Genomic DNA, 22,143 nt, shown 5'->3' on the forward strand with positions numbered 1-22,143 from the left:
ATCTTCCAGAGGCTGCACGACCAGCTGCACAGGGCATGGATCACTCGGCCTCGTCTGTCATGGCTCGGCTGGCTGCACTGCTGGAGCTCTGAGGACAGCTGATCCGGGAGGCTCTCTTTGCTGGGGCAGCCTGAGCCAGTGGGGATTTTTACTTTTCTTTAAGATTTTTCTTTTCTTCCGTTCTATTTTTTACCCGATGTAAATATATACCATGTTATAATATACACACTCTCAGGAGATTTTCTTTGCTGCCCAGGGTCCGTAGGGCATAGGGAAAGTGGAGAAAAGCCTGCTTCTACTTAGCATGCTGCCCATGCATGCAGTGCTGCAGGGAAAATGGCCAGAAGCCCCTTGGCCTGTGGTGGTTCTGCTGAAGCCTTTGTGCTGCCCACAGAGCGGCTGGGCAGGGGCCGGAGCTGCGGGGATCCCTGCCAGAGCGGTGCCTGGAGATGGCCACAAGCCCTGTGCCAGGCAGGAAGCGCCATCCGTGCCCTCCTGCCCGTCTGCTGCTGCCTGCCTTGCTGAGGGCTCCCAGGTGCCTCTGGCTGGGGCTGCTCTGGAGCTGCTGTGGGGCTGCGGCGCTGCTGCCGGGCAGCTTGGCCGGGCTGGGGCAGGGCCTGAGGGGCTGGGGCGCTGGCAAGCCCTGAGCAATGGGGCTGTCAGAGGCCACAAGCAGCCCCCTGGCAGCCGCCTTCTTCCTGCCAGAGTTGACTTGCAAGACAGATCCCGGGCACTCTGCAACTAACAGCATCAGTGTTGTTGGAAACCCAAATGTAGGGAAATGTCAGACCTTTGGTCTTGTCAGCAAAGCTTAGAATTAAACCCAGGATTTGATCTGAGACCTTGGAAAGGGCTTCCAAACTCAGGTGCTCGAAGCCAGAATGCGGATTTCTAGTTTCTAGCAGAGACACGGGGAGGAAAGTTGAAGTGGAGGAAAGTTTAGAGTTTTAGAGTTCCAGATGTAGAAAAAATCCAAGTAGTTACAACAGTAAAGAAGAAGTTTAGGATGCAGTGCTGTAGGTTTGTTGCGTCATGGCATGATTGGCTAAGGAAGCTTCCACTGTAGCATGATGTGGGAAGCCAGGAAATTCCTCGGGCTGCCCTGCAGGACTCGAGACCCTGTCAGAGGGCTCAGAGACCTTGGCACAGAGCGCAAGACCCCTGTGCCTTTGATTTAGCCCTTGGAAAAAACAGTTCCCAACCTTGTATGAAGAATGACAAGCCACAAAATGAAAGGGAATTTATCACAGAGTGGAAAAATAGATTTTGGGGGTTTTTAGAATGGGGCTTCAGGGGGCAAGATGGAGGAATCTGGGCATGTCCAGCCTTTGTCCTTCTTCTGCTTGGCCTCCATTTCTGCTGTGATGTTGGCACTTTTAGATTGGTTTAGAGTAGAAGCTCACTGTCTAATGTAGCTGATAGGTATGGGAAAGTAATTGTAAATATTGTACAGGTAGTTGTTTTTAGTAGAAAAAGATAACACCGCCCCGGGGGAGGCAGAGTGCCTTAGACTGTCTTGCTGAGAAGACCTCGGCAGGACAGGAGAAAGAATTTTATAGATAAGATACAAGAAACAAGCTTGAGACCGAGAAATGAAGAGCTCTTACTCCTTGTTCGACCACCGGGCTGGGAAAAGAGACTTTCTAACTTATCTCGGGGTCACTCTGAGCAGCTAGAGACCCCGAGAGCATGAGTCCATAAGAGGAAATATTGAAGGATTGGCTCCAAAACATAAATATCCTTGTTAGCCGTGTCTTCTTGGCCAAGAAATCCTTCAAAGCTCTTGGAACTACAAGTCTTGCGGCCCTGTGAGCCATGCGGTGGAGATGGGAGCCAAACTCACCCTTCCTGTCTATGTAGAAGAGAAGAAAAAGCAATGGCATCATCTAAAAAATTCAGAGGTCCGCTCTCTAGCTCATTCCAAACTCCTTCAACTCGCCCAAAGTGGGATTTAGCTACAAATAGATGACAGGGACTTTTAGTGCTGGCTCTTTGACTCCAGAGTGGCTGCTTTAGAATCTTTCCCATAACCCTGTGTAGTTATGTGCCAGCAAGGTCTCCTTTGAAGAAACTTTCCCAACTGACTTGCATGGAGGTTTGTTTGAAGGGTGTTTGAGGGGAAAGGCTCCCAGCAGAGGTCTGGGCTTTGGCCTAGCTGTGTGCCCTGCTGATTGTGAAGTGTGCCATCAGCTGCAGGGCTTTCTGGGCTAAAAATACCATCAAGTCACTTGGACTTGCTCTTTTTGGCCTCTAAAAGCTGGACCCACTTTCGGGGCAAATTTGGAGACCTCATCTATGGGTGGATGGAGCACCTAGGATTTTCCCAATTACTGGGAATGGTTCTCCAGGTCCCTGGAGTATCCAGGGCCCTGGTAAGTTCCAGCTCCACACATGCCTTGGCAATGAGAAGCAGAGGAACCCAGACCTTTTTGTGCTGCCTGTGTCACTGCACCGGGGCCATGGGATGGGCACACGCAGCCCTTGTGCTGGAGCTGAGCTGCTCTGCCCAGCACTGGTGGCCGCCATCCAAGCTGGTTTTGCTTGTCCTGGTTCCCTGGCAGCTGGGGCCCTGGGCAGAGCCCTGAGAGCCTGGTCTCCCCCCAGGGAAGGAGCAGGAGCCCCTGGAGAAGCTGTACCAGGTGGGGATGTTGCTGCTGCTGCTGCTGCTGCTGCTGCTGCTGCTGCTGCTGCTGCTGCTGCTGCTGCTGGAGACAGCCAGGATGACATCAAGGATGACAAGCTCTTCCTCAGCCTGGCCCCTGGAGGCTGAAGGTGATGGACTTTGATTCAGGCACCTTCTTCAAGGGAAAACTCCGCAGGGAATTTGCAGATGAGTCCCCACCTGGGGAAATTCTGCCAGATTTGGGCATGGCCCAGCCTGGCAGGGAAGCAAAGGTTCCCCCTTTGCTGGGGCAGATGCAACTCATCCTTCAGTCACTGCCCAGCTGCTTTTTGGCAGGGCTGTGGGGATGGGCTGGGCTGGGTACGAAATGGGAGTGGGCTCCTGGCCCTGCCAACAGCCCCCAGCAGCCACCGTGCCCCGGGCTGGGGCTGGGGCTGGGGCTGGGGCAGCCAGCCCGACACAAACAAAGCCCCATGGTGGGAGCAGAGGTGGGACTCCAGAACCTGTGCAGGGCCTGCTTTGCTGTGCAGGCAAGGAAGGGCTTGGGCTGCTCAGCTGCCCTTGTTTGCTTTGGGATCACCGTGATTTTGGGGGCAGTGCAGGGGGGAAGAGAGAAAGTGTGGGCTTCCCTCAGCCATGGCTGGGTTTTTCCCTACCATGTAGGAGTTGGGCCTTCCTCAAGGCCCTGACAGAGATAAGAGTTTTTCCCATTTTTCTTGCTTTCCCTTTTTGCATCTAATCTCTTTTCAAGAATGTGTTGTTTGTTTTTCCAGAGGAAGTGTTCTAGGTGGTCCAGTGTGGATGGGGAAGTGCTTGGGAACAGCTGTGGTGTGGATGGGCCATGCCCTTGGAGAAAGCTGAGGACATGGTTTGGGAGCAGCTTTTCTTCCAGCCGTGGGTGGCGTCAGGTGGGTCCCTGTGTGCTTAGCAGGGTGGGATCAGAGCTTTTGGGAGATGGTAGGGAGCACAGGAGCATCCTGCTCTGGGCAGCTGCTGAGGGCTGGATGTGCCATGGCTGGCTGCAGGCTGGGCACATGTGCTGCCCTCCTGCTCTGCTGCCAAAGGCCGCAGGGATGGGCAGCTCTGGGCACAGCTCTGGGCACAGCCAGCATGGCCTGGGCACCGCAGGCCTTGGCACAAGGGCACAGGAGCCCTCAGCTGACGGGCGGTTTCTGCTTTCTCTCCTTGCAGCCGGGCTCTGCGGCTGCTGAGGCTGCTCTGGGCTCTGCCAGGGCTCTGCTGGGCTCAGCCCTGGGCCCAGCTGGGCTGGCTCTGCCCTCACATTGCTCTGACAGCTCTGCATCAGACAAGCCCGTTGCGAGCACAGCGCCTGAGCTTTCTGCTTTGGCAGGTGAGTGAGACTCTGCTGCAGGCCCAGAGATTGCAGCTGGGGACACACATCCAATTGGCAAGGACCCAAACTCTCCACAGTCCCAGCTGAATGCCTGGATCTCCCCAGGATGTTCTGTCTGTCCCACTCTTCCTTCTTGATTGGCTGGAATTGTGCAGTTGCACTTTCTTCCTCCTCTAGAAGTGCCACGAGTGGGCCAAAGCTGGCGAGTGGGCCGTGCTCCTGAGGCAGTGCAGTCTGGAGGTGATGGATGGAGAATTGCCCTTCTGCACTGCCAAACCAGAGCAAAAAGCTGTCAGTGGGACTTTGTGTCTTTCAAAAATCCCTGACAGTTTCAAAGGGAATGTGCGGCTCATTTCCAGGCTGAGAAGGAAGGGCATCTTCTAAAGGATTTGGGGTTTGACAGAGTTTCCATTCCCCGTCCTGCTTGGAGCTGGCAGGGGACAAAGCAATTTCCTGTTGCTTCACCCACAATTTAACAATGTTGGAAACAACCTCAAAAACTTTTAAAAAAGGGTGCTGAAGTCAGCAAGATGGATCCATGGCATCAGCAGATTTACAATGTAAATAACTGAGTTCTCTTTTTCAAAAGATCATGTACCTCCTAATGCAAAGAATGTAACTTTGCATTTATGTTTTGTTTTTTTCACTAACATTATGTTTTTTCACTAACACTTGGATTTTATTCATATCTTTTACAATTTACCTATTTTTTTCCTTTTTCCTTTTTTTCCTTTAAAGTGAAAACATGTCCTATAAAAGGAATGTCCTCTGCTCCTGGTTCCCATGTGGAGCAGCTCCCTTCCTGCTGGCTGAGCTGCTCAGGCAGAGCCCGGCAGCTCCTGGCCCTGCAGGGCTGAGGCTTTTCCCCGTTGCTGGGCACAGACTGATGGAGCAGCACTGCTGAACACGGGCACACAGAGGGACCAGGAGCAGCTGCCTCTGCCCACCTGAGGCTCCAAGGCCCAAACTCTGAGCAGCCAGGGCTGGAAGAGACTGGCAGGATCTGATCCCTGACTCTGGGCCAGGGCTGCACAAATGACCCCACAGCAGCAGCAGCAGCAGCAGCAGCAGCAGCAGATGGAGCTGACTTTCAGCACAGCCCCTGCCCCTGTTCCCTCCCGTGTGCAGCGGTGTCACAGCAGCCTGAGGCACCTGGGAGCCCCCAGTGCCAGCAGGGACTTGAGATGGCAGCCCTGGGCTCCTGGAGGCTGTGCAGGGAACGGAGCTGGGCACTCCCTGTCCATGGGGAGCTTCCAGGTGGAAAAGGCTGCTGTGCCCAGGCAGCTCCAAGGGCACAGAAAGGAGGCTCTGGAGCACTGGGTCTGTGCCAGTGCCACAGTCCTGGGCAGCAGCCAGCCAGCCCTGGGGGAACAGAGGGCACAGCACGAGGGACAGAAGCAGGCAAGGGCAGAGACTGGAGAGAGCCAGAGCCAGGAGCAGGAACAGCTGCTCCATTGCACTCTTGGAGAAAGCTCTGGGCTGGTTCCAAGCGCTGAAAGGCGTGAAGGGCAGAGAGGAGGCCACAGCAAACAATGCTCCTGTTTGCACAGCCTCCCCTCTCCGTGTCCCAGAAGGAATTGGATGGACTGTGTTCTTCTCTCCGAGTCGTCTCGTTCAGCATGAGCAGCTCAGCACCAGGAGCTGAAGGAGCTGAAGCCTCAGGCCACAGGAGCTGGGCAAGAGGAGACTTTCTGAGCAAAGTAATGCTGCTAAAATAGCCCCAGCTGAATGCAGTGGATAGAATCATGGAATCACAGAATCCTTTCTGTTGGAAAAGCCCTCTGAGCTCACCCAGTGCAGCCGCTCACCCAGCAGTGCCAAGCCCAGCCCTAAACCACGTCCCTGAAGTGCCAAGGCCTGGACACCAGCCCTGAGTGAGGCCTGAACAGCAGGCCCTGAGCCCAAGGTGGCCTCTGGATGAACCTTCCAGCCAAAGGTTATCTTTGTATCTGCTCCCTAATGAAATATGCATGGTCATTAGCACTGTGATAGATGTAGCCACTCATTAGTGAAACATGTATTGACCTTTGTGTATTTAGAAGCCAGACAAGGCCATGAAATCTGACATCTGGCCTTGTTTGAGGCTGAATGGTCAAAGTCACCTCCCTTGGTTCCTCCTGGGGCCCTGGCCAGCCTTTGGGAGGGACCCAAGAGAGGATGAAACCAGATGTTGCCACACTAGAAGTGCTGTCAGTTTGTCCATTCAGCACTGTCAGAGCTGGGCCCTCTCCCAGCGGGGTTGGAGCCTCACCTGTGGCTGGAGGCACCTGCAGGAATTGCCAGTGCCCAGGAGTGGCTCTGCAGCCCTTGGCTGTGACAGCTTCCCCAGCTGCTGTGTGGGTCTGGGCGATGGTAAAGGCTGAGGGTAACTGGGGCTGGATCTTTCTCAATCACTGCAGGCAATCTTTGGTGGGGATGGTTGGGTGCATTGCTGAGCTGCTCCTGTTGTGATTCTTTGCTGCTTTGAGCTGCAGGAAATGACACTGATTCCTTCAGTTGGTGTCTGTGTCTTTAGTGCTGACCCTGCCCACTGGCAAAACAAAACTGGCCCAGTCTGGCCAGATCCCAACAAAATGTCACTTGTTCAATGTCAATGTGAGGAATCAGTGCCATCAGAAATTCCCAGATGGGAAGCCCTTCCCTGGAGTTCCCTGGCTCTGGAGTGGGCTGAGGTTGGAGCCCCGTTGGAGCAGTGGGGCAGTCGGGTAAAAGAGGCTGCACCCCTGGATGGCTTCAAATGCATCCAAAAATTGCACATGGAAAAGGAAAAGACCTTGTGGGTTTGGGCAGACAAAGATGAGTTTTTTAAGAGTACATTGGAAACAGCACCTTCAGAAGGAACAATTATTGTTGGAATGTTCCCACGTGGAGCAACAGAAGAAGGTTTTAATCTTGAGCTCAGATGCATTGGTGCAAGGGAAATATCAATATTATAAATAACTATATATGTATTTATAGTACAATAAGACCTTCATATATATTTGTTATATATTTTTATATGTATATCTAGGTCTGTCTATCTATATCAAATGTATATCTACATATAAAATTATAATAATGTGAAGTAGTGCTGACAATACTAATTTGGTAGCTTTGGCTGCTCAGGGATGTAACACTAAATACCCTACAGAACAGGACTGGCCAGGACCCTAATGTCAGTGGTCAACTTTGTGAGATTGTATACAGTGAAAAAAGGAGGAAGGGAGGAAATTGGCTGTTTTTACAGGGTTTGCTGATACTGTGATGCAGAGTGCTTTGTCTGTTCCTGTGAAAAATTCAGTGATTAAGCCTGCAGGGTTTTTCATGTGCCAGACTATGCACAAGCTGCAGGATTGGTTGCATGGGTGAGGAGGTTGTTTAAAAAGCAGTTGACAAAATGAGGAGATGGGAACCTTTGCCCATGGAGAACCCATCTCCCAGATGTGCTCCATGCCCTTAACAATGGCCCACTGGGGAAATGGAAACCCCCTGGCTGTGCACGGCTGCCCCCAATTTGCAAATCCAACCATGGGCAGTGAGACTTGGGCTGCCTGGAAAATTGTTCTGGCTGTGATGGCCCCTGGCAGGGCCAGCCCAGAGGCTGCAGGGCTGGGCCTTCATGCATTGGAATTAATTAGGAGCAATTCAAAGCAAATGAGATCTATCAATACCGAAACAGGAATTCAGATTCCTCCAGGACACTTTGGTTTGATAACTGCTCACTCGAGCTTGGCCTTGCAAAGTGGTCATGTCATGAGAGGAGGAATTGTTGCAGATATCAAGGAGAAATTAAAGGAATTGTGTTAAACAACAGTGACCAGGATTGGATTAGTCAAACCCATGACAGGGTAGCACAATTATCAATATTGCAATTTTAAGAAGGATTGTGAAAAAAGGAGATCCACCTGCAATCACCACCATTTGTGGAGATAAAGGGTTTGGATCCAGCAGCCCTAATAATGGAGCCAGAGTGTGGGTCCAGAGGCCAAATGGCCCTCCCGAGGCAGCTGAAGGAGCAGCTCCTGGGAAAGACAACTCTGAGTCCTGAAACCTGGGCAGGAACAATGGGAATGTGTCCCTGCAGCCAAGTGTTCTGTGTGAGAACAAGTAGATCTGACAGGATATTATTTTACACATGCTGCCAGACCAAATCTCCCTGTTTGCCCCAAGGGCCCCTTTGGGAAATGCTCTGATCCACGGGGCTCCATGGGAAGGCTGCTGTGACACTGAGGGACTTGCACAGGAATTGCATCCAGGAGCCCGGGTGCCCCTCAGGGACTGGGACCCGGCCCCTTCCAGCCAGAGGGGAAAGGGCCCCCCCAGGCCTTGTTAGCCACAGACAGCATGGTAAAGCTGAACAGCAAAGGGCCTGGGGGCATTATTCTGGAATTAACATGGAATTGTCCAGCTCCATGGACAACAGAATTGTTGTTCTTCTCCCAAATGAGATTGAGAAAAGAGAATGATTAACCTTGTCACTGAAGTACTGCTGATGTCTGTAAGTTGTATGTTGACAGTCAGCCAGAATCTTTGTATGTAGAAGCACCTCTAGAGTTTCACTAAGGGATTGGTCATCAAAATTGTTTTGAAAAGTTAAAGATCAAAGTAGCCAAAGTACTCAATGTCACCAATTGCTGGGTGTTTTCTCAACTGGAGTTGGGAGGAATGGGGTTCCCTTGGAGGGCCCACCCTGTGGGGTGGCCAGAACTCTGTCCATGGGCTCTGCCTCGTCACTGTCAGTGCAGGGACAGTTACAGAAAACTGTGCTGTGGAGCACAGGAATGCAATGATCAGTTGGACAGGAGTCCCTTAGATTTGCCTTCAGGAGAAACCAAAGCCTGTTCTAGTTCCAGAGGCCACAGTGTGAGAGGATTTCTGTGCTTCACCATCACTGCCAATGTCAGTAGAACTTGGGGTGCTGGAGCTGGTCAGTGTCAGTGCCACACCACTCTTGGCTGCAGAGCCACCATTTCGGGTCCTTCAGCAACAGCCACAAGGAAGAGTTGGGGCCCAGAGAACATTTTCCCCTCAGGGAGTGCCTTGGGTTTCAGAAAGCCAAAGATTCTGGTTCACCCTGTGCTCCATGTGCACTGCCTGGTCCTGTGGAGTTTACAGTAATGAGATAAATTGATTACTAGAAGAAATAGCAAATGATACTGTTATAATATCCAATAGCACATCCCAGGAGTTCCACTGGGATGGAATGGGGACTCCACAGAACCACATGGCCTTGGATTGTCTGCTTGCTGGCCAGGGAGGAACCTGGGCTATTCCAGGACAGGAATGTTGCAGGAATGTCTATCAGTGCTGGGTTTGAAGTCCAACAGTCAGGAATCACCTTAACAGAAAAAGCAGTACAAGAGTGGCAGCAAGAAGAAAATTCTTCTTGGTGGGATTGGCTTCATGACTGCCAAATTGGAGCTGCTGTGAAATGCATTCATGGCAGTGTCTGTCATCATTGCACTGTGAGCACTTGGTGTGTTATGATTCCATGTGAGAGTTGCTGTGACACTTTGTGCTGGAAATGGAGTACTGAGACTTGTCTAAAATGAGACACAGTCTCAAGAAAAAAGGGACTTTGATAAAGAACAGAGAATAGCAACTTATTCGGGCTATTTTAAAATGAATGCAAATTATAGCTCTAAGTAATGAACTTGAGCAGTACTTAATTGAAGAACAAGAGGTGATGCCTTTATGCCTAATACCTAAATCTAAACTATGTTATTGAAAGAATTGTTATGAAGGTTGCAGTTCATCTATAGGTCCAAGCACTGATTGAAGCACTGAGGCCTCACCAGGCCCTGACTGAGGCCTGAACAACAGGCCCTGAGGCAAAGCTGAGCTCCAGATGAACCTTCCAACCAAATGAAATTTTTGTATCCACTCATTAATGAACCATTATTAGCAATATAATCTCTGTACATGTTCATTGGTGAAATATGGATTTACTTTTCTGTATTTGGAAACCAGAAAAGGCCCCATCTGACGTTGTTTGAGGCTGAATGGTCAAAGTCACCTCCCTTGGTTCCTCCTGGGGCCCTGGCCAGGCTTTGGGAGGGACCCAAGAGAGGATGAAACCAGATGTTGCCACACTAGCAGTGCTGTCAGTTTGTCCATTCAGCACTGTCAGAGCTGGGCCCTCTCCCAGTGGGGTTGGAGCCTCACCTGTGGCTGGAGGCACCTGCAGGAATTGCCAGTGCCCAGGAGTGGCTCTGCAGCCCTTGGCTGTGACAGCTTCCCCAGCTGCTGTGTGGGTCTGGGCGATGGTAAAGGCTGAGGGTAACTGGGGCTGGATCTTTCTCAATCACTGCAGGCAATCTTTGGTGGGGATGGTTGGGTGCATTGCTGAGCTGCTCCTTTTGTAATTATTTTCTAATGATTATGTGCTTTGCTGAGCCTCTCCTATTGTAATTTTTTGCAGACATACATTATATAAATTACACAATTCCTTCAGTTGGTGTCTGTGTCTTTGGTGCTGACCCTGCCCACTGGCAAAACTGACCCTGTGGGGTTCCATAGAACCAAGGGGGCCCTTGTGACACTGAAGGGCCTTCTGTAACCAGGGGACCGTGGTGACCCTATGGGGCTCCATGGAACCACTGAGACCATTCTGACCCTGTGGGGACTCGTGAGGACAAGGCTCCATTGTTTTCCCCTCCCTGCCCCTGCCCCAGCCCAGCAGAGCAGCAGAGTCAGGTCAGGCCCTGCAGCAGGAACTGGAGGCCCTGGAGGTCAGGGACAGCCACTCTGTGTCTGGGATGCTCAGCAGATGCTCAGCTCGGGCAGCTCCTGCAGCCCCAGGGCCAGCCCCGCTGCCCAGCCCAGCAGCAGAGTTGGCCCCGGGGCTCCTCAGGCAGCTCCTGCTGGCCCAGGGACAGGGCAGCCTCTTGCCAGGGCTCCTCTGTACCCCCAGGGCTCCTGCCCTGCTCCTGGCCCATGCCAGCTGCCCCCAGAGCCTTTCCCAGGGGAACACGTCTGTGATGGCCCGAGCAGCCATTGCTGCAGCCCTGCCCTGCTGCCCAGAGCCCCGAGCTGGGGCTGCTGCTCTGCAGAGCACGGGGGCTGTGCTGCCCGGGGCCCTGGGCTGCCTCTGCTGGGCTCTGCTGCTCAGCCTGGGACACAGAGGCAGCTGAGGGTGCTCCTGCCCTGACCCCCTCCCACACGGGCTCTGCGGGGCCATGGAGGGGCTCAGAGGTGTCTGCCTTGTTCCAGGGCTGCCAGAGGGGCTCGGGGCTGCCCTGGATCCTCCTGGGGGAGATCCCTGAGGGGCAGAGGAGTCAGTGCCCAGACTCCTTTCCCTGTGCCTGCTGTGTCCCTGGGCTGCAGAGCTCTCCTGGTTCACAGCAGACATTCAGGCCTTGATCTCAGGGTGACCCCACCCTGGCCTGTGCCCAGTGAGCTCCACTCCCTGCTGGTCCCTGGCACACTCTGTCCCTGCAGGTCCCCTGTGCTCTCCTGCAGCTCCCAAGGCCCTCCAGACAAACATTCCCCTGCCATCAGCCCTGGCACAAGCTGCAGAGCCCCAGGAAGGTTCAGCACAGACCATTCAGCATCTGATGGGCACTGGCCACCAACAAGCAAAACCTGACCCAGACCTGAGTCCCCTGAAGGCCACAGATCTCATTCCACTGATCCCTGGGAGAGCAAGGAACAAAAGGAGCCTCTTGAGAGGCCTGAGAGTGACTCTGGAGGGGAGCAAAGCCTCCCTGCCCTGCCCTCAGGAGATGCCCTTTGCTGATGGAGCTGCTGTGCTGGAGCCCAGCTGTGTCCCAGCAGTGCCCATGGCCTGTCCCTGCCTGAGGTCACAGCAGGGACACGCAGCAGGACAGGGACCAAGCTGCCAGAGCACTCTGGCCTTGCACCCACAGCAGGGCTGGGAAGGGGAGTGTGGAGCTGGGGGGAACAGATGTGCAAAGAGACAGGGCCATTATCCCTGGCTGTGCTGCTGTGCTGGGAGCCCCTTCCCTCAGCCTCTGCTCACAGGCACTGCCCCTGCAGAGCCAGAGAAGGGCTGAGGAAATGCCTTGGACACACAAGGCAGGGCAGACACTGGATTTTATTGAAATGAACAGGGAACAAGCCTCCTGCAAGTCTTCGTGTTACACAAGAAAAGTAGATGTTCATGTAGACATGTTCAGCAGAGTACTACAGTATTTTATAAAAAACATTATAACAGTAGTAAAGTAATAAGAAAAGGTCCCAGTGAAAAACTGCACAACTAGGAAAAAAAGGCTGAGATTGTAAAGAGTTACATTCTGAAGGTTATGGAGCAGAAAAAAGAGAGTTTATTGTTTCTGGAATATAAAGTCATCATTTTCCTCAGGACATCCTTGAGCTCCTGGTTCCTCAGGCTGTAGATGAGGGGGTTCAGGGCTGGAGGCACCACTGAGTACAGAACTGACAGGGCCAGATCCAGGGATGGGGAGGACATGGAGGGGGGCTTCAGGTGAGCAAAGATGACTGTGCTGAGGAACAGGGAGATGACAGCCAGGTGAGGGAGGCAGGTGGAAAAGGCTTTGTGCCGTCCCTGCTCAGAGGGCATCCTCAGCACAGCCCTGAAGATCTGCACATAGGAGAAAACAATGAACACAAAACAGCCAAATGATAAGCAGGTACTAACTGGAATGAACCCAAGTTCCCTGAGATAGGATTTGGAACAGGAGAGTTTGAGGATCTGTGGGATTTCACAGAAGAACTGGCCCAGGGCATTGCCATGGCACAGGGGCAGGGAAAATGTATTGGCTGTGAGTAGCAGAGCATTGAGAAAGGCACTGGCCCAGGCAGCTGCTGCCATGTGGGCACAAGCTCTGCTGCCCAGGAGGGTCCCGTAGTGCAGGGGTTTGCAGATGGACACGTAGCGGTCGTAGCACATGATGGTCAGGAGGGAATACTCTGCTGAGATGAAGAACACAAAGAGAAAGAGCTGTGCAGCACATCCAGTGTAGGAGATGTTGCTGGTGTCCCAGAGGGAATTGTGCATGGCTTTGGGGACAGTGGTGCAGATGGAGCCCAGGTCAGCGAGGGCCAGGTTGAGCAGGAAGAAGAACATGGGCGTGTGCAGGTGGTGGCCGCAGGCTATGGCGCTGATGATGAGGCCGTTGCCCAGGAGGGCAGCCAGGGAGATGCCCAGCAAGAGGCAGAAGTGCAGGAGCTGCAGCTGCCGCGTGTCTGCCAATGCCAGCAGGAGGAAGTGCCTGATGCAGCTGCTGTTGGACATTTGCTGTGCCTTGGCATGGGGATCTGTAAGAAATGTAATCATGGAATAGTTGGGTTTGGAGAGGACTTGAAATATCCCAGCACAGGCTGGGGGCACTTTCCCCCCACTGCCTGCCCAGGGCTCTGCTGCCTGGAGCTGTCCCTGCCAGCAGCTGCTTCCCTGTGCCCAGGGCTGGGCCCTGCCAGTGCTGCCAGAGCCCAGCCCAGCCCTGGGGGCTCAGCTCTGCCCTGCAGAGCCCTCCCAGCTCAGGCACTGCCCCGGGGCAGCTCTGGCTCTGCAGGCTCTGATGGCAACGTCAGAGCAACCCTGAGGAGGCTGGAAAAGCAACACTGACATGGTCTCTAAGGACCCCTCATTTCTGTCACTGCCTTGTTTGTTCTGATCAGAGAGAAAATTTTTTCATTTTTCTTAGCCTGAACTGAGAGATTAATATCTATGGGCAATTTCCAATCCCAGCAACCCAGAGCAGTAGATTAAAAAAGCAGGATTTCCCCTTTCATGCAGCCCCTGCCTTGCTGTGCTCCCTGTATAATCCACTTGAAAATATTCTGCAGTTCAATGCCATGCTGGGAGCAGACCTGAACAATGCAGCATCCTCCCCACACAAGGAGAACACTTCCAAGCCTCACCAGCTGTCTCCTCCCACCCAGATCTTGTCCCCCAGTGCTGGGAGCAGCTGCCAGGGCTGGCTGAGAGCTGTCCCTGGCAGGCAGCAGAGTCCCTGCCCCAGCACAGCGCCCTGGGCTGCAGGACCCTGCTCTGCAGGACAGCCCTGGGCACCCCTGGCTGCTCTGCACAAGAGACAAGCAGAGAATGTACTCACAGGCTCTGCAGGCATTGGCATGTTCCAGCTGCAGGAGATGGCTCCAGGAGCTGCAGCTGCACTGTCCTGCAGCCAGAGGTTCCTGTGCCAAGGGCTGGCAGTGATTGTGCCCCAGGCACTTCTCAGCCCCTTCCCAGCCCTGCCTGATTGAAGCTCTCTGTGCCTCTGTGCTGTGCCCGGGCTGGCTGCAGGGAGTGCCCCAGCCCTGCTGGGCTGGCACAAGAGCTGCTCATCAAGAGAAATGTGCTTTTGAAGCTCTTCTTGGTGAGCAGGAGCTGCCTCTGTGCCAGGAGCCCAGCCCAGCTCAGCAGCACAGACACAGCACAAGGACTTTAATCAGCCTCTGGGGCTTTGTGCTCAGGCCCTGAACATCAGTCCCTGAGAGGGAGCTGAAGAAACCTCTCCAGAACTCCAAGGCAGAATCCAACTCCAAACTTTCTTGGACTTTTAATGGGTCCCAGAGAGGGACATGACTGAGCAAGTGTCCCCAGGCCCCAGGCAGAGCAGAGAACTGCAGGCAGTGATGACAGGTGGGGACAAAGAGAAGCCAAGTCTTGGTGCCCTGGGCCACTGCAGGGTCTGTGCCACCAAGGGCTGGGAGGAGACACCTTGTGCTGAGGCCCTGGGGCCTCCTGGCCCAGCCCCAGCCAGGCTGGGCACTGTCAGCCCCTTGTGCTGCCCTCAGCATCCCCCCCTAGCCCACATCCCAGTGGCCTCAAGGATCTGCTGCAAGGAGTCCCTGGGGAGCCTTGCTCAGCAATGGCCCTGGGGGCTCCTTCATGCTCCCTGCAGGGACTGCAGCTTTTTCAAAGGACTTTGGCTTTGGCTTTTGCCTTGGAGTCTCTGAGAGGTTTGTGCAGTCATGGCCTCCAATTATCTGCTGTAATTAGTCCCTGGAGAGGCTTTGTCAGTAACAACACTCAGTGGGGCTCATTAATGCTTCAAGGTACTCAATTATTTTAAGGTACTTGGTGTTTCATTTTTGATACAGACTCTGTGAGAGGTTTGTGCAATCATGGCCCCAATTATCTGCTTTAATGAGTCCCTGGAGAGGTTTGTACTGACACTCAGTAGGGCTCATTAATGCCTTGAGATACTCATGGTTTTTAAGGTACTTTATGGATTTAAGAATACTTTTAGGTACTTTTAAGGATTTTCCTTCCCACACTGAGTCTCTGAGAGGTTTTTGTGCCATCCTGGCCTCCAATTCTCTCCTCCAAGGAGCCCATGGAGAGCCTGTGTTGGGTATCTTCCCCCTTTGTGTTTTACAACTACGATGGAACTGAAAGAATTTTGTAAGACTTTCTAAAAGCATCCAAACAAACATGGTACAATTAACAATACAACACAACCACTAAGAGAATTGATAGTCCTCTTTTAGCTCGACATCATCCAACCCTTTAGTCCCTTGCATTGGAAGAGTTTATTGAAGCAGTCTTTGTTTTCCACTTGAAGCTTCTTGAACCCTTCCTTCAGTACCTGAATGCTCTTGTGGATGGACTCGCTGTGGCTGGAGAGGTTCATGCAGCACATGCCCTCAGAGTCTACACAGCCATGCCCATGTGCCCAGAGTAAAAACTCTATCGCTGTTCTGCAAGGTGGCGTGTCTGATGGTCTCTGTGTCTGAGAGAAGGCCACTCAATGTGAGGGAGGCAGCATTGGTTTGCTTACTTAACAGGCACCCAGGATGGTCTGATTGTCCTAAAGCTTTAGCTGCAGCCACCCAAGGGAGTCCAAATTGGGGGTGCTACCATCTGATACCTGGATTAAAGCTTTCAAAGCCATCTCTTTGATATCATCCAATACTTCTCTGGGGATAATTGCTGCTTGATCATCTGGTAGGCTGTGCTGTCCTTCTCCAGCTAGATGGTTGATTGTCAATTCTGCCCTTGCCTCATTATTAGCATAGTCTGCTCTTAATTGATTTAGTGAACACTTCCATCCCCCTTCCCACAGGGTGTATTCTGTAGGTGACAACAACATGGTCATAATATATTGTAAATCATAGGGGGTTAAGACATGTGCTGTAAACATGGCCCTCATTAGGCCATTAAAACAAGGTAAATCCTTCCTATGGTCTTTAGCTGCCCTACACAGATCCTTGATTTCCCCGTAAACCAATGGTTGATACCTGGGATTCTGCCCCCTTCTTTAATACGAGGGCAACAAGGAGTTTTGAGGTTATTTGCCAGTCTCCTTCCTTAACTGGAGGCATGGCCCAGGGTGGAGAGGATGATTGACAGTGGGGGCGTGACCCGCAGTTGTGGGGGTGGAGTCTGGAGGTTCGTTCAGGGCGGAAGAGAAGGCTGTGGTAGCAGGAAGTGGAGGAGCCAAGATGGAGGGAGGATGGTTGGGCTCCCGAGTCACATTTGGGCTCCTTCCATCTTGAGTCTCCAGGGCATGATGCTCCAAGAGGGCGTGGCCATTGCCAGCTTGGACCATCGTGGAAGGTGTGAGAAAGGCAGGTTTGAGGGGAGGTCCCGAGTTAGGAGTGACCAATGGATTGAGTTTTCAACAAAATGCTTGCTGGTGAATGGTGGTGTGAAAGATGGGGAGCATGCGGGGTGCAGTGGGGTCCCTTTTGATCAAAAGCTTGTACAATTTAACTCTCACTGAGTCCCAAAATTCTGTGGTATGGATTTCATCAGCAGAGGCATCTGGAAAATTTTTAATGATCCCCCTCATGATTGATTTTAATTCGTTCTTTGAGAATATTTTGTCATGATCAGTGAGAATTGAAGCATCCGTATATGCTCCTTTCTACTTTGGACCTCTGGCTGCCCATTTTTCTCTTTCTCTGCCTCATGGGGAAGAGCCACCAGAACACCCCAAATCAATTATGGGATGTGGGTGCATATTGTAAAAACACAGTGGCAAAACGGGCAATAAATGTCTTGCGTTTCCCCAAACCCACCTGCAATCCTATGCAGGTGAAACCATCGTTGTCCCTGCCGATCCTGGACAAGGTCCCTTGAAGCAACAATGAATCCACTGGGCCTGGCACAATCCAAAATCCCAGGGAGCGCTGGCCTATCCATCAGCCAACCCCAGCTGACGTGACTGACACAGGGAGCCCTGAGTGTCATGGTCCCTGTTTGGGTGCCAAATGTCACAATGAGGGTGGCTGTGACAAACCTCTCTGGTTCCCTGACTTCAGGGTGAGGGTGGCAAAAATGAAAAGGAGCAGGATCGATGGAGTTGTTTAGAAGGAACTTTAAGAACTGGGTGAAAAACAATATAAACATGAAGAACATGGGAACAGTATGAGGGGCAGGATCCAAAGACCCGAGAAAAGGGGGAAGCAACAAAATATACACTTGAGGGTAGAACACTCTGGAACAATAACCCTATAGGGGAAACAAGTAACCAATAGGGGAGGAGAACTTGGACAAGTTAACATAGCAACACTAAAGGCTTATGGGGGAACTCTCAACCTCACCCTAAGTTAAACAAATGATTCCCAGGGCTTGAAACTCATGCCCAGTTCTTCCAGGGTAAAATCTGGCTGACTCTGAGTTACAGCCAGGCTAACTCCCACACTGCTGCTTTTCTCTGGTCCCTTGGGACCATGTGGCCCAGCAGAGCCACAATGATGTCCTTGGTTCCACAAGGCCCCACAATGTCACAATGATCCCTTGGATCCATGGTGCTCTGCAGTGTCACAATGGCTCCTTCATCTCACAAGGCTCCCAAATGTCACATTGGTCTCCATAGGAAGGAAACCACAGAGCCCCCATGTTTCAGGAGCTCATGAACAGCAACCACCAGAGGCTACGGCAGGGTCCTGTCTGTCCTGGCAGGCATGCTTGAAACAACCTTTGCATATTTCACATTATGAATGCAGAGTCCTAATTTAAAACATTTGTGCCTGGAAAAGAGGGATTTTTTTTTTTTTTTTTGCATAAAAAGAAAAGCACAGAGCCCTTTCCAGTGTTTGGAAAATAGGAAAATGCTGCCCCTTAGGAGTGAAAGACCAGCCAGACCTGTCTGTCCTGCCAGCTTTTGTCTGGGAGCAATCCTTGAATAAACAAAAATTTGGAAGTGGAATCCTAATTTTGGCCATGGTTGCCTGGAAAAAATGAACAGTTCTTTTCCATTAAAAGAAGAGCCCAGAGCCCCAGTGTTTCAGGGGCAGATGGGAGGGGCCTTCCACATTCCAAGGTCAGCCAGACCTGTCCGGTGACCCCTGGGAGGCCAAGGCAGCCACACCTATTTCATGTTCCCCTGGTTCCACAGGGTCCTGCAGTGTCACAATGGCTCCTTGCTTCCATGAGGCCTTGCAGTGCCACAATGATTCTCTGGCTTCCATGATGCCCTCAGGTGTCATAATGGCCCCTTGGTTACACAAGTCCTTAAGGATCTTAATGGTCTCCATGGTTCCACAAGGCCCCACAGTGTCCTGATGGTCTATTGGTTCCATGAATCCTGGCTGTGTCCAATGGCCCCTTGGTTCCATTGGGGCCCTGTAGTGCAACAATGATTCCCTTGGTTCCACAAGTTCCCATAGTGTCACAAGGGCCCCTTCCTTCCATGGGGCCCCACAGTGTCACAATGGTCTCCATGATTCCATGGGGCCTTGCAATGCCACAATGCTCTCCATGGATCCACGGTGCCCTGCAGGATCACACTGGTCCTTTGGCTCCACAAGGCCCTGAAATGCAGCAATGGCCTCTTGGTTCCACAAAGCCCTGCTGCTTCACACTGGCCCCTTGGGACCATGCGGCCCAGCAGAGCCACAAAGATGTCCTTGGTTCCACGAGGCCCCACAGTGTCACAGTGGCCCCTTGGATCCATGGTACCCTGCAGGGTCACAATGTTCCCCTTGGTTCCACAAGTTCCTACAGTGTAACAGGTTCCACAGGGGCCTGCAGTGTCACCATGGCCCATTGGTTCCACAATGCTCCGCAGTGTCACAATGGTCTCCATAGGAAGGAAACAAGTGAGCCCCAGTGGTGCAGGGGCAGATGAGAGGCAGTCACCAGAGGCCGAGGCTGGCCAGACTTGACTGTATGGGCAGATTTTGTCTGGGAGTAACCCTTGGATATAGGGAATTTTAGATGCAGAATCCCAATTTTGGCCATGGGTGCCTAGACAAGAAAGACAGTTCTGTCCCACAGGAATAAAAGCACAGAGCCCCAGTGCTTCATGGTCAGATGGGAAGTGGCCCTTGACATTCCAAATTCAGTGGGACCTGTCAGACAGCCCCCAGGAGGCCAAACCAGGCAGACCTGTTCCATGTTCCATTGACTTCATGGGTGCCCACACTGTCACAATGGTCTCCTTGATTCCATGAGGTCTGGCAATGTCACAATGGCTTCTTGGTTTCATGAGACCCAACAGAGTCACAAGGGTCCATTGGCCCCACTCAGCCCCGCTGTGAAACAATGGCTCCTTGTTTCTATTTTAAATCAATCACAAAATAACCACAGTTTGATCACTGATCCTTGCCTCCATAGGGCCCATTATGTGGACAATGGTCTCCTTCATTCTACAATTCCTGGATTCCACAGTCTCACCATCGTTTCCTTGGATCTCCATTGTCACAACTGACCCATGGCTCCATGAGGTTCCGTAGTGTCACCGTGGTGGCTGTCAGAGGCTGGATGAGATCCATGTCCCGAGACACCTTGGGATGCTCGGAATGCCCGTGTGGGGCCAGGGCTGGGTCAGGCCTTGGTTTGTGGTGAGACAGAGCCCCACCCCCAGCCCTGGCCTGCCAGAGCTGTCAATCACACAGCAGGGGGTGATGTTAACCCAGCTCTGATTGGCCCAGCTGTCAATCAATCAATCAATCAATCAATCAATCAATCACACAGCAGCAGGTGGTGCTACCCTGGCTCTGATTGGACAAGCAACTGGCAGTCCCACCCCAGGGGCGGGGCCATGAAAGCCCAGGGGGTTAAAAGCCGGAGCACGAGGCCAGCACAGGGTCTGGATCCTGCCTTGTCCTGGGGTTCCTCTGTTGGTGTTGCTGGAACCCCAGCAGTTGATACCCATGTGCGTGTCTTTCTCGGGATCTTCTGTCTTTCTGTTGTTTTCTGTTTCTTCTCCTTCTAATCCTACTTACCTGGAACGTTTTTGGGTAACTTCACATCTTAAGGGTTAAAAGATTTTAGGTTAAATGTGTGGGAATCCAGGGCACAAGGAATATTTCTCTGTCTGCTCTGAGGGATCCTGACCCCCAGAGGAACACTGCATTTAACCTTTGCCCATGGAGAGGACTTCCAGGACTTTGAGACAGATTAGAATTTTCCAGGGTGTGAAATAGGTAATAGAGAGTAGCATACTACGTCCCTTGGGTGAGAAATTTAGATTTTGGGATTTTTAGTATGGTGTAGATAGGAAGCAAGATGGAGCAATTGGGGTGTAGTCCCTGTCTTCTTCTTCATCTACTCCATTTTCTGCAGTGTTGGTGGCACAGGGTGATTGGTCAAAGAAAGCACAGTGCAGAGTTTATGTGGACAGGCAAGGGATGAATTATTGGTAGATAAGTAGAAATAATGTATGTTTTAAGAATTAATTGGATGAGAAAACTTTAAAAGACCTTGAAACCATTCATTTTAGTACCATTTTGAGGTGTTTTCCCAGCATGTTGAGCCTGGTGTGGACAGCAATGCAAAACTTTAGATAAGATAACAATAAACAAGAAGCTGAAGACTGAGAAAGTCCCATGCATCTCCATTTACCTGAAACAGAACTGCTACAGAGGGTTTCCCCCATCCAGGGAGCCCCCAGAAAGGCCCAACAAAAAACAAACCTCAATGACTGGTGCCCCAAAAATGTTTGTAATAAGTTGGCTTTTTTCCATAAAGTCGTTTACTCAATGGTGTTGTCTTAATTGGCCAATCATGTGAAATGTGTTGATTAATTGACCAATGAGGTCCACCTGTAGCAAACCAAGATATAAAAGAAGAGGACTGAAAAAAACAGGTGGCTTTAAGCCCTTAGCCTTCTGATCTGGGTTGGTGTCATCTCTGATTCAATGGTGACATTTGGGGATCTGTGGGGGTATTGGGGATCATTTCTGCACCTCGTGACCCAACAGGAGCTTCTGTAAAAAAATTAGCCTGAAGCTCCCACTGTGCCCATGACAGGAACTCCTGTGAGTGTCTGGGACATCCCGGCTCTTTGGCAGCCTGGGGACTCCTGGGATGTCACCGTGGAGCCCCCGTGAGTGCCTGTGACAGATGGGTGCCTTTGCAGCCCAAGGTGCCCTGGGATGTCACCATGGAATGGCTGTGACTGCCTCTGACCACAGGGCTCTTTACCATCCCCAGAAAGCCCTGGGAGGTCTCCATGGAGCCCCTGTCTCTGTGTGTGACATTCCAGCTCTGGAACAGCCTGGAGACTCTTGGAAAGTCCCCATGGGACCACTCTGAGGGCCTGTGACAAATCGGATCCTTAGCAGGCAACCATCACCAGGCCCCCTGTTGGTATGGTCAGTTTCCATGCCAACCATCCCCAGCCCCCTGTTGCTATGCTCAGTTTCCATGGCAACCATCCCCAGCCTCCATTGCTATGCTCAGTTCCCATGGCAACCATCCCCAGCCCCCTGTTGCTATGGTCCGTTTCCATGGCAACCATCCCCAGCCCCCTGTTGCTATGCTCAGTCCCTTGGCAGCTCCATGGAGACCCCATGCCAGGGGTGGTTGCCATGGACACCAGCTCAGGACTGCAGCCAGAGCCCGTTGCCATGGCAACCATTGGCAGCCCCATCCCCAGGCTGATGGGATCCCAGAAGCACAGAATTGGCTGAGCTGGGAGGGACCCATCAGGATCCTCCAGTCCAACTGCTGGCCCTGCACAGGACACCCCAACAATGCCAGCCTGGGCCTGGCAGCGCTGGCCAAACGCTGCTGCAGCTCAGAGAGCCCTGGAGCTGGGACCCTTCCCTGGGGAGCCTGGCCAGGGCCCCAGCAGCCTCTGGGCAAAAACCTTTTCCTGACATCCAACCTGAGCCTGCCCCGACTCAGCTGCAACCGCTCCCTCCACTCCTGTCCCTGGGCACCAGAGGGAAGAGGTTCCCACAGCCCCAGCCAGGGACCCGCTCCCAAGGCTGCTGCCATGGCCACCAGGGCTGCCACCAGCTGGGATGCTCGGTTTCCATGGGCCAGGCTTCAGGAATGGGATTCCCCAATTTCCTGCTC

The 22,143-nt window shown here is 52.4% G+C and overlaps 1 protein-coding gene and 1 pseudogene across 1 annotated transcript; both read right to left on the reverse strand.

Moving 5' to 3' along the window:
- LOC139604488 (zinc finger protein 850-like) overlaps nucleotides 1-22,143 on the reverse strand; it is a 258,481-nt pseudogene that overhangs the window by 234,639 nt on the left and 1,699 nt on the right.
- Nucleotides 12,205-13,173, reverse strand: LOC139604433 (olfactory receptor 14J1-like). Its single transcript, XM_071455583.1, has one exon. It carries the CDS (start codon nucleotides 13,171-13,173, stop codon nucleotides 12,205-12,207), a length of 969 nt encoding a protein of 322 aa, XP_071311684.1.

The sequence above is a fragment of the Agelaius tricolor genome, unplaced genomic scaffold (assembly GCF_023055355.1).
Source record: "Agelaius tricolor isolate 1412-34295 unplaced genomic scaffold, bAgeTri1.0.p SCAF_51, whole genome shotgun sequence".
Taxonomy (NCBI): domain Eukaryota; kingdom Metazoa; phylum Chordata; class Aves; order Passeriformes; family Icteridae; genus Agelaius; species Agelaius tricolor.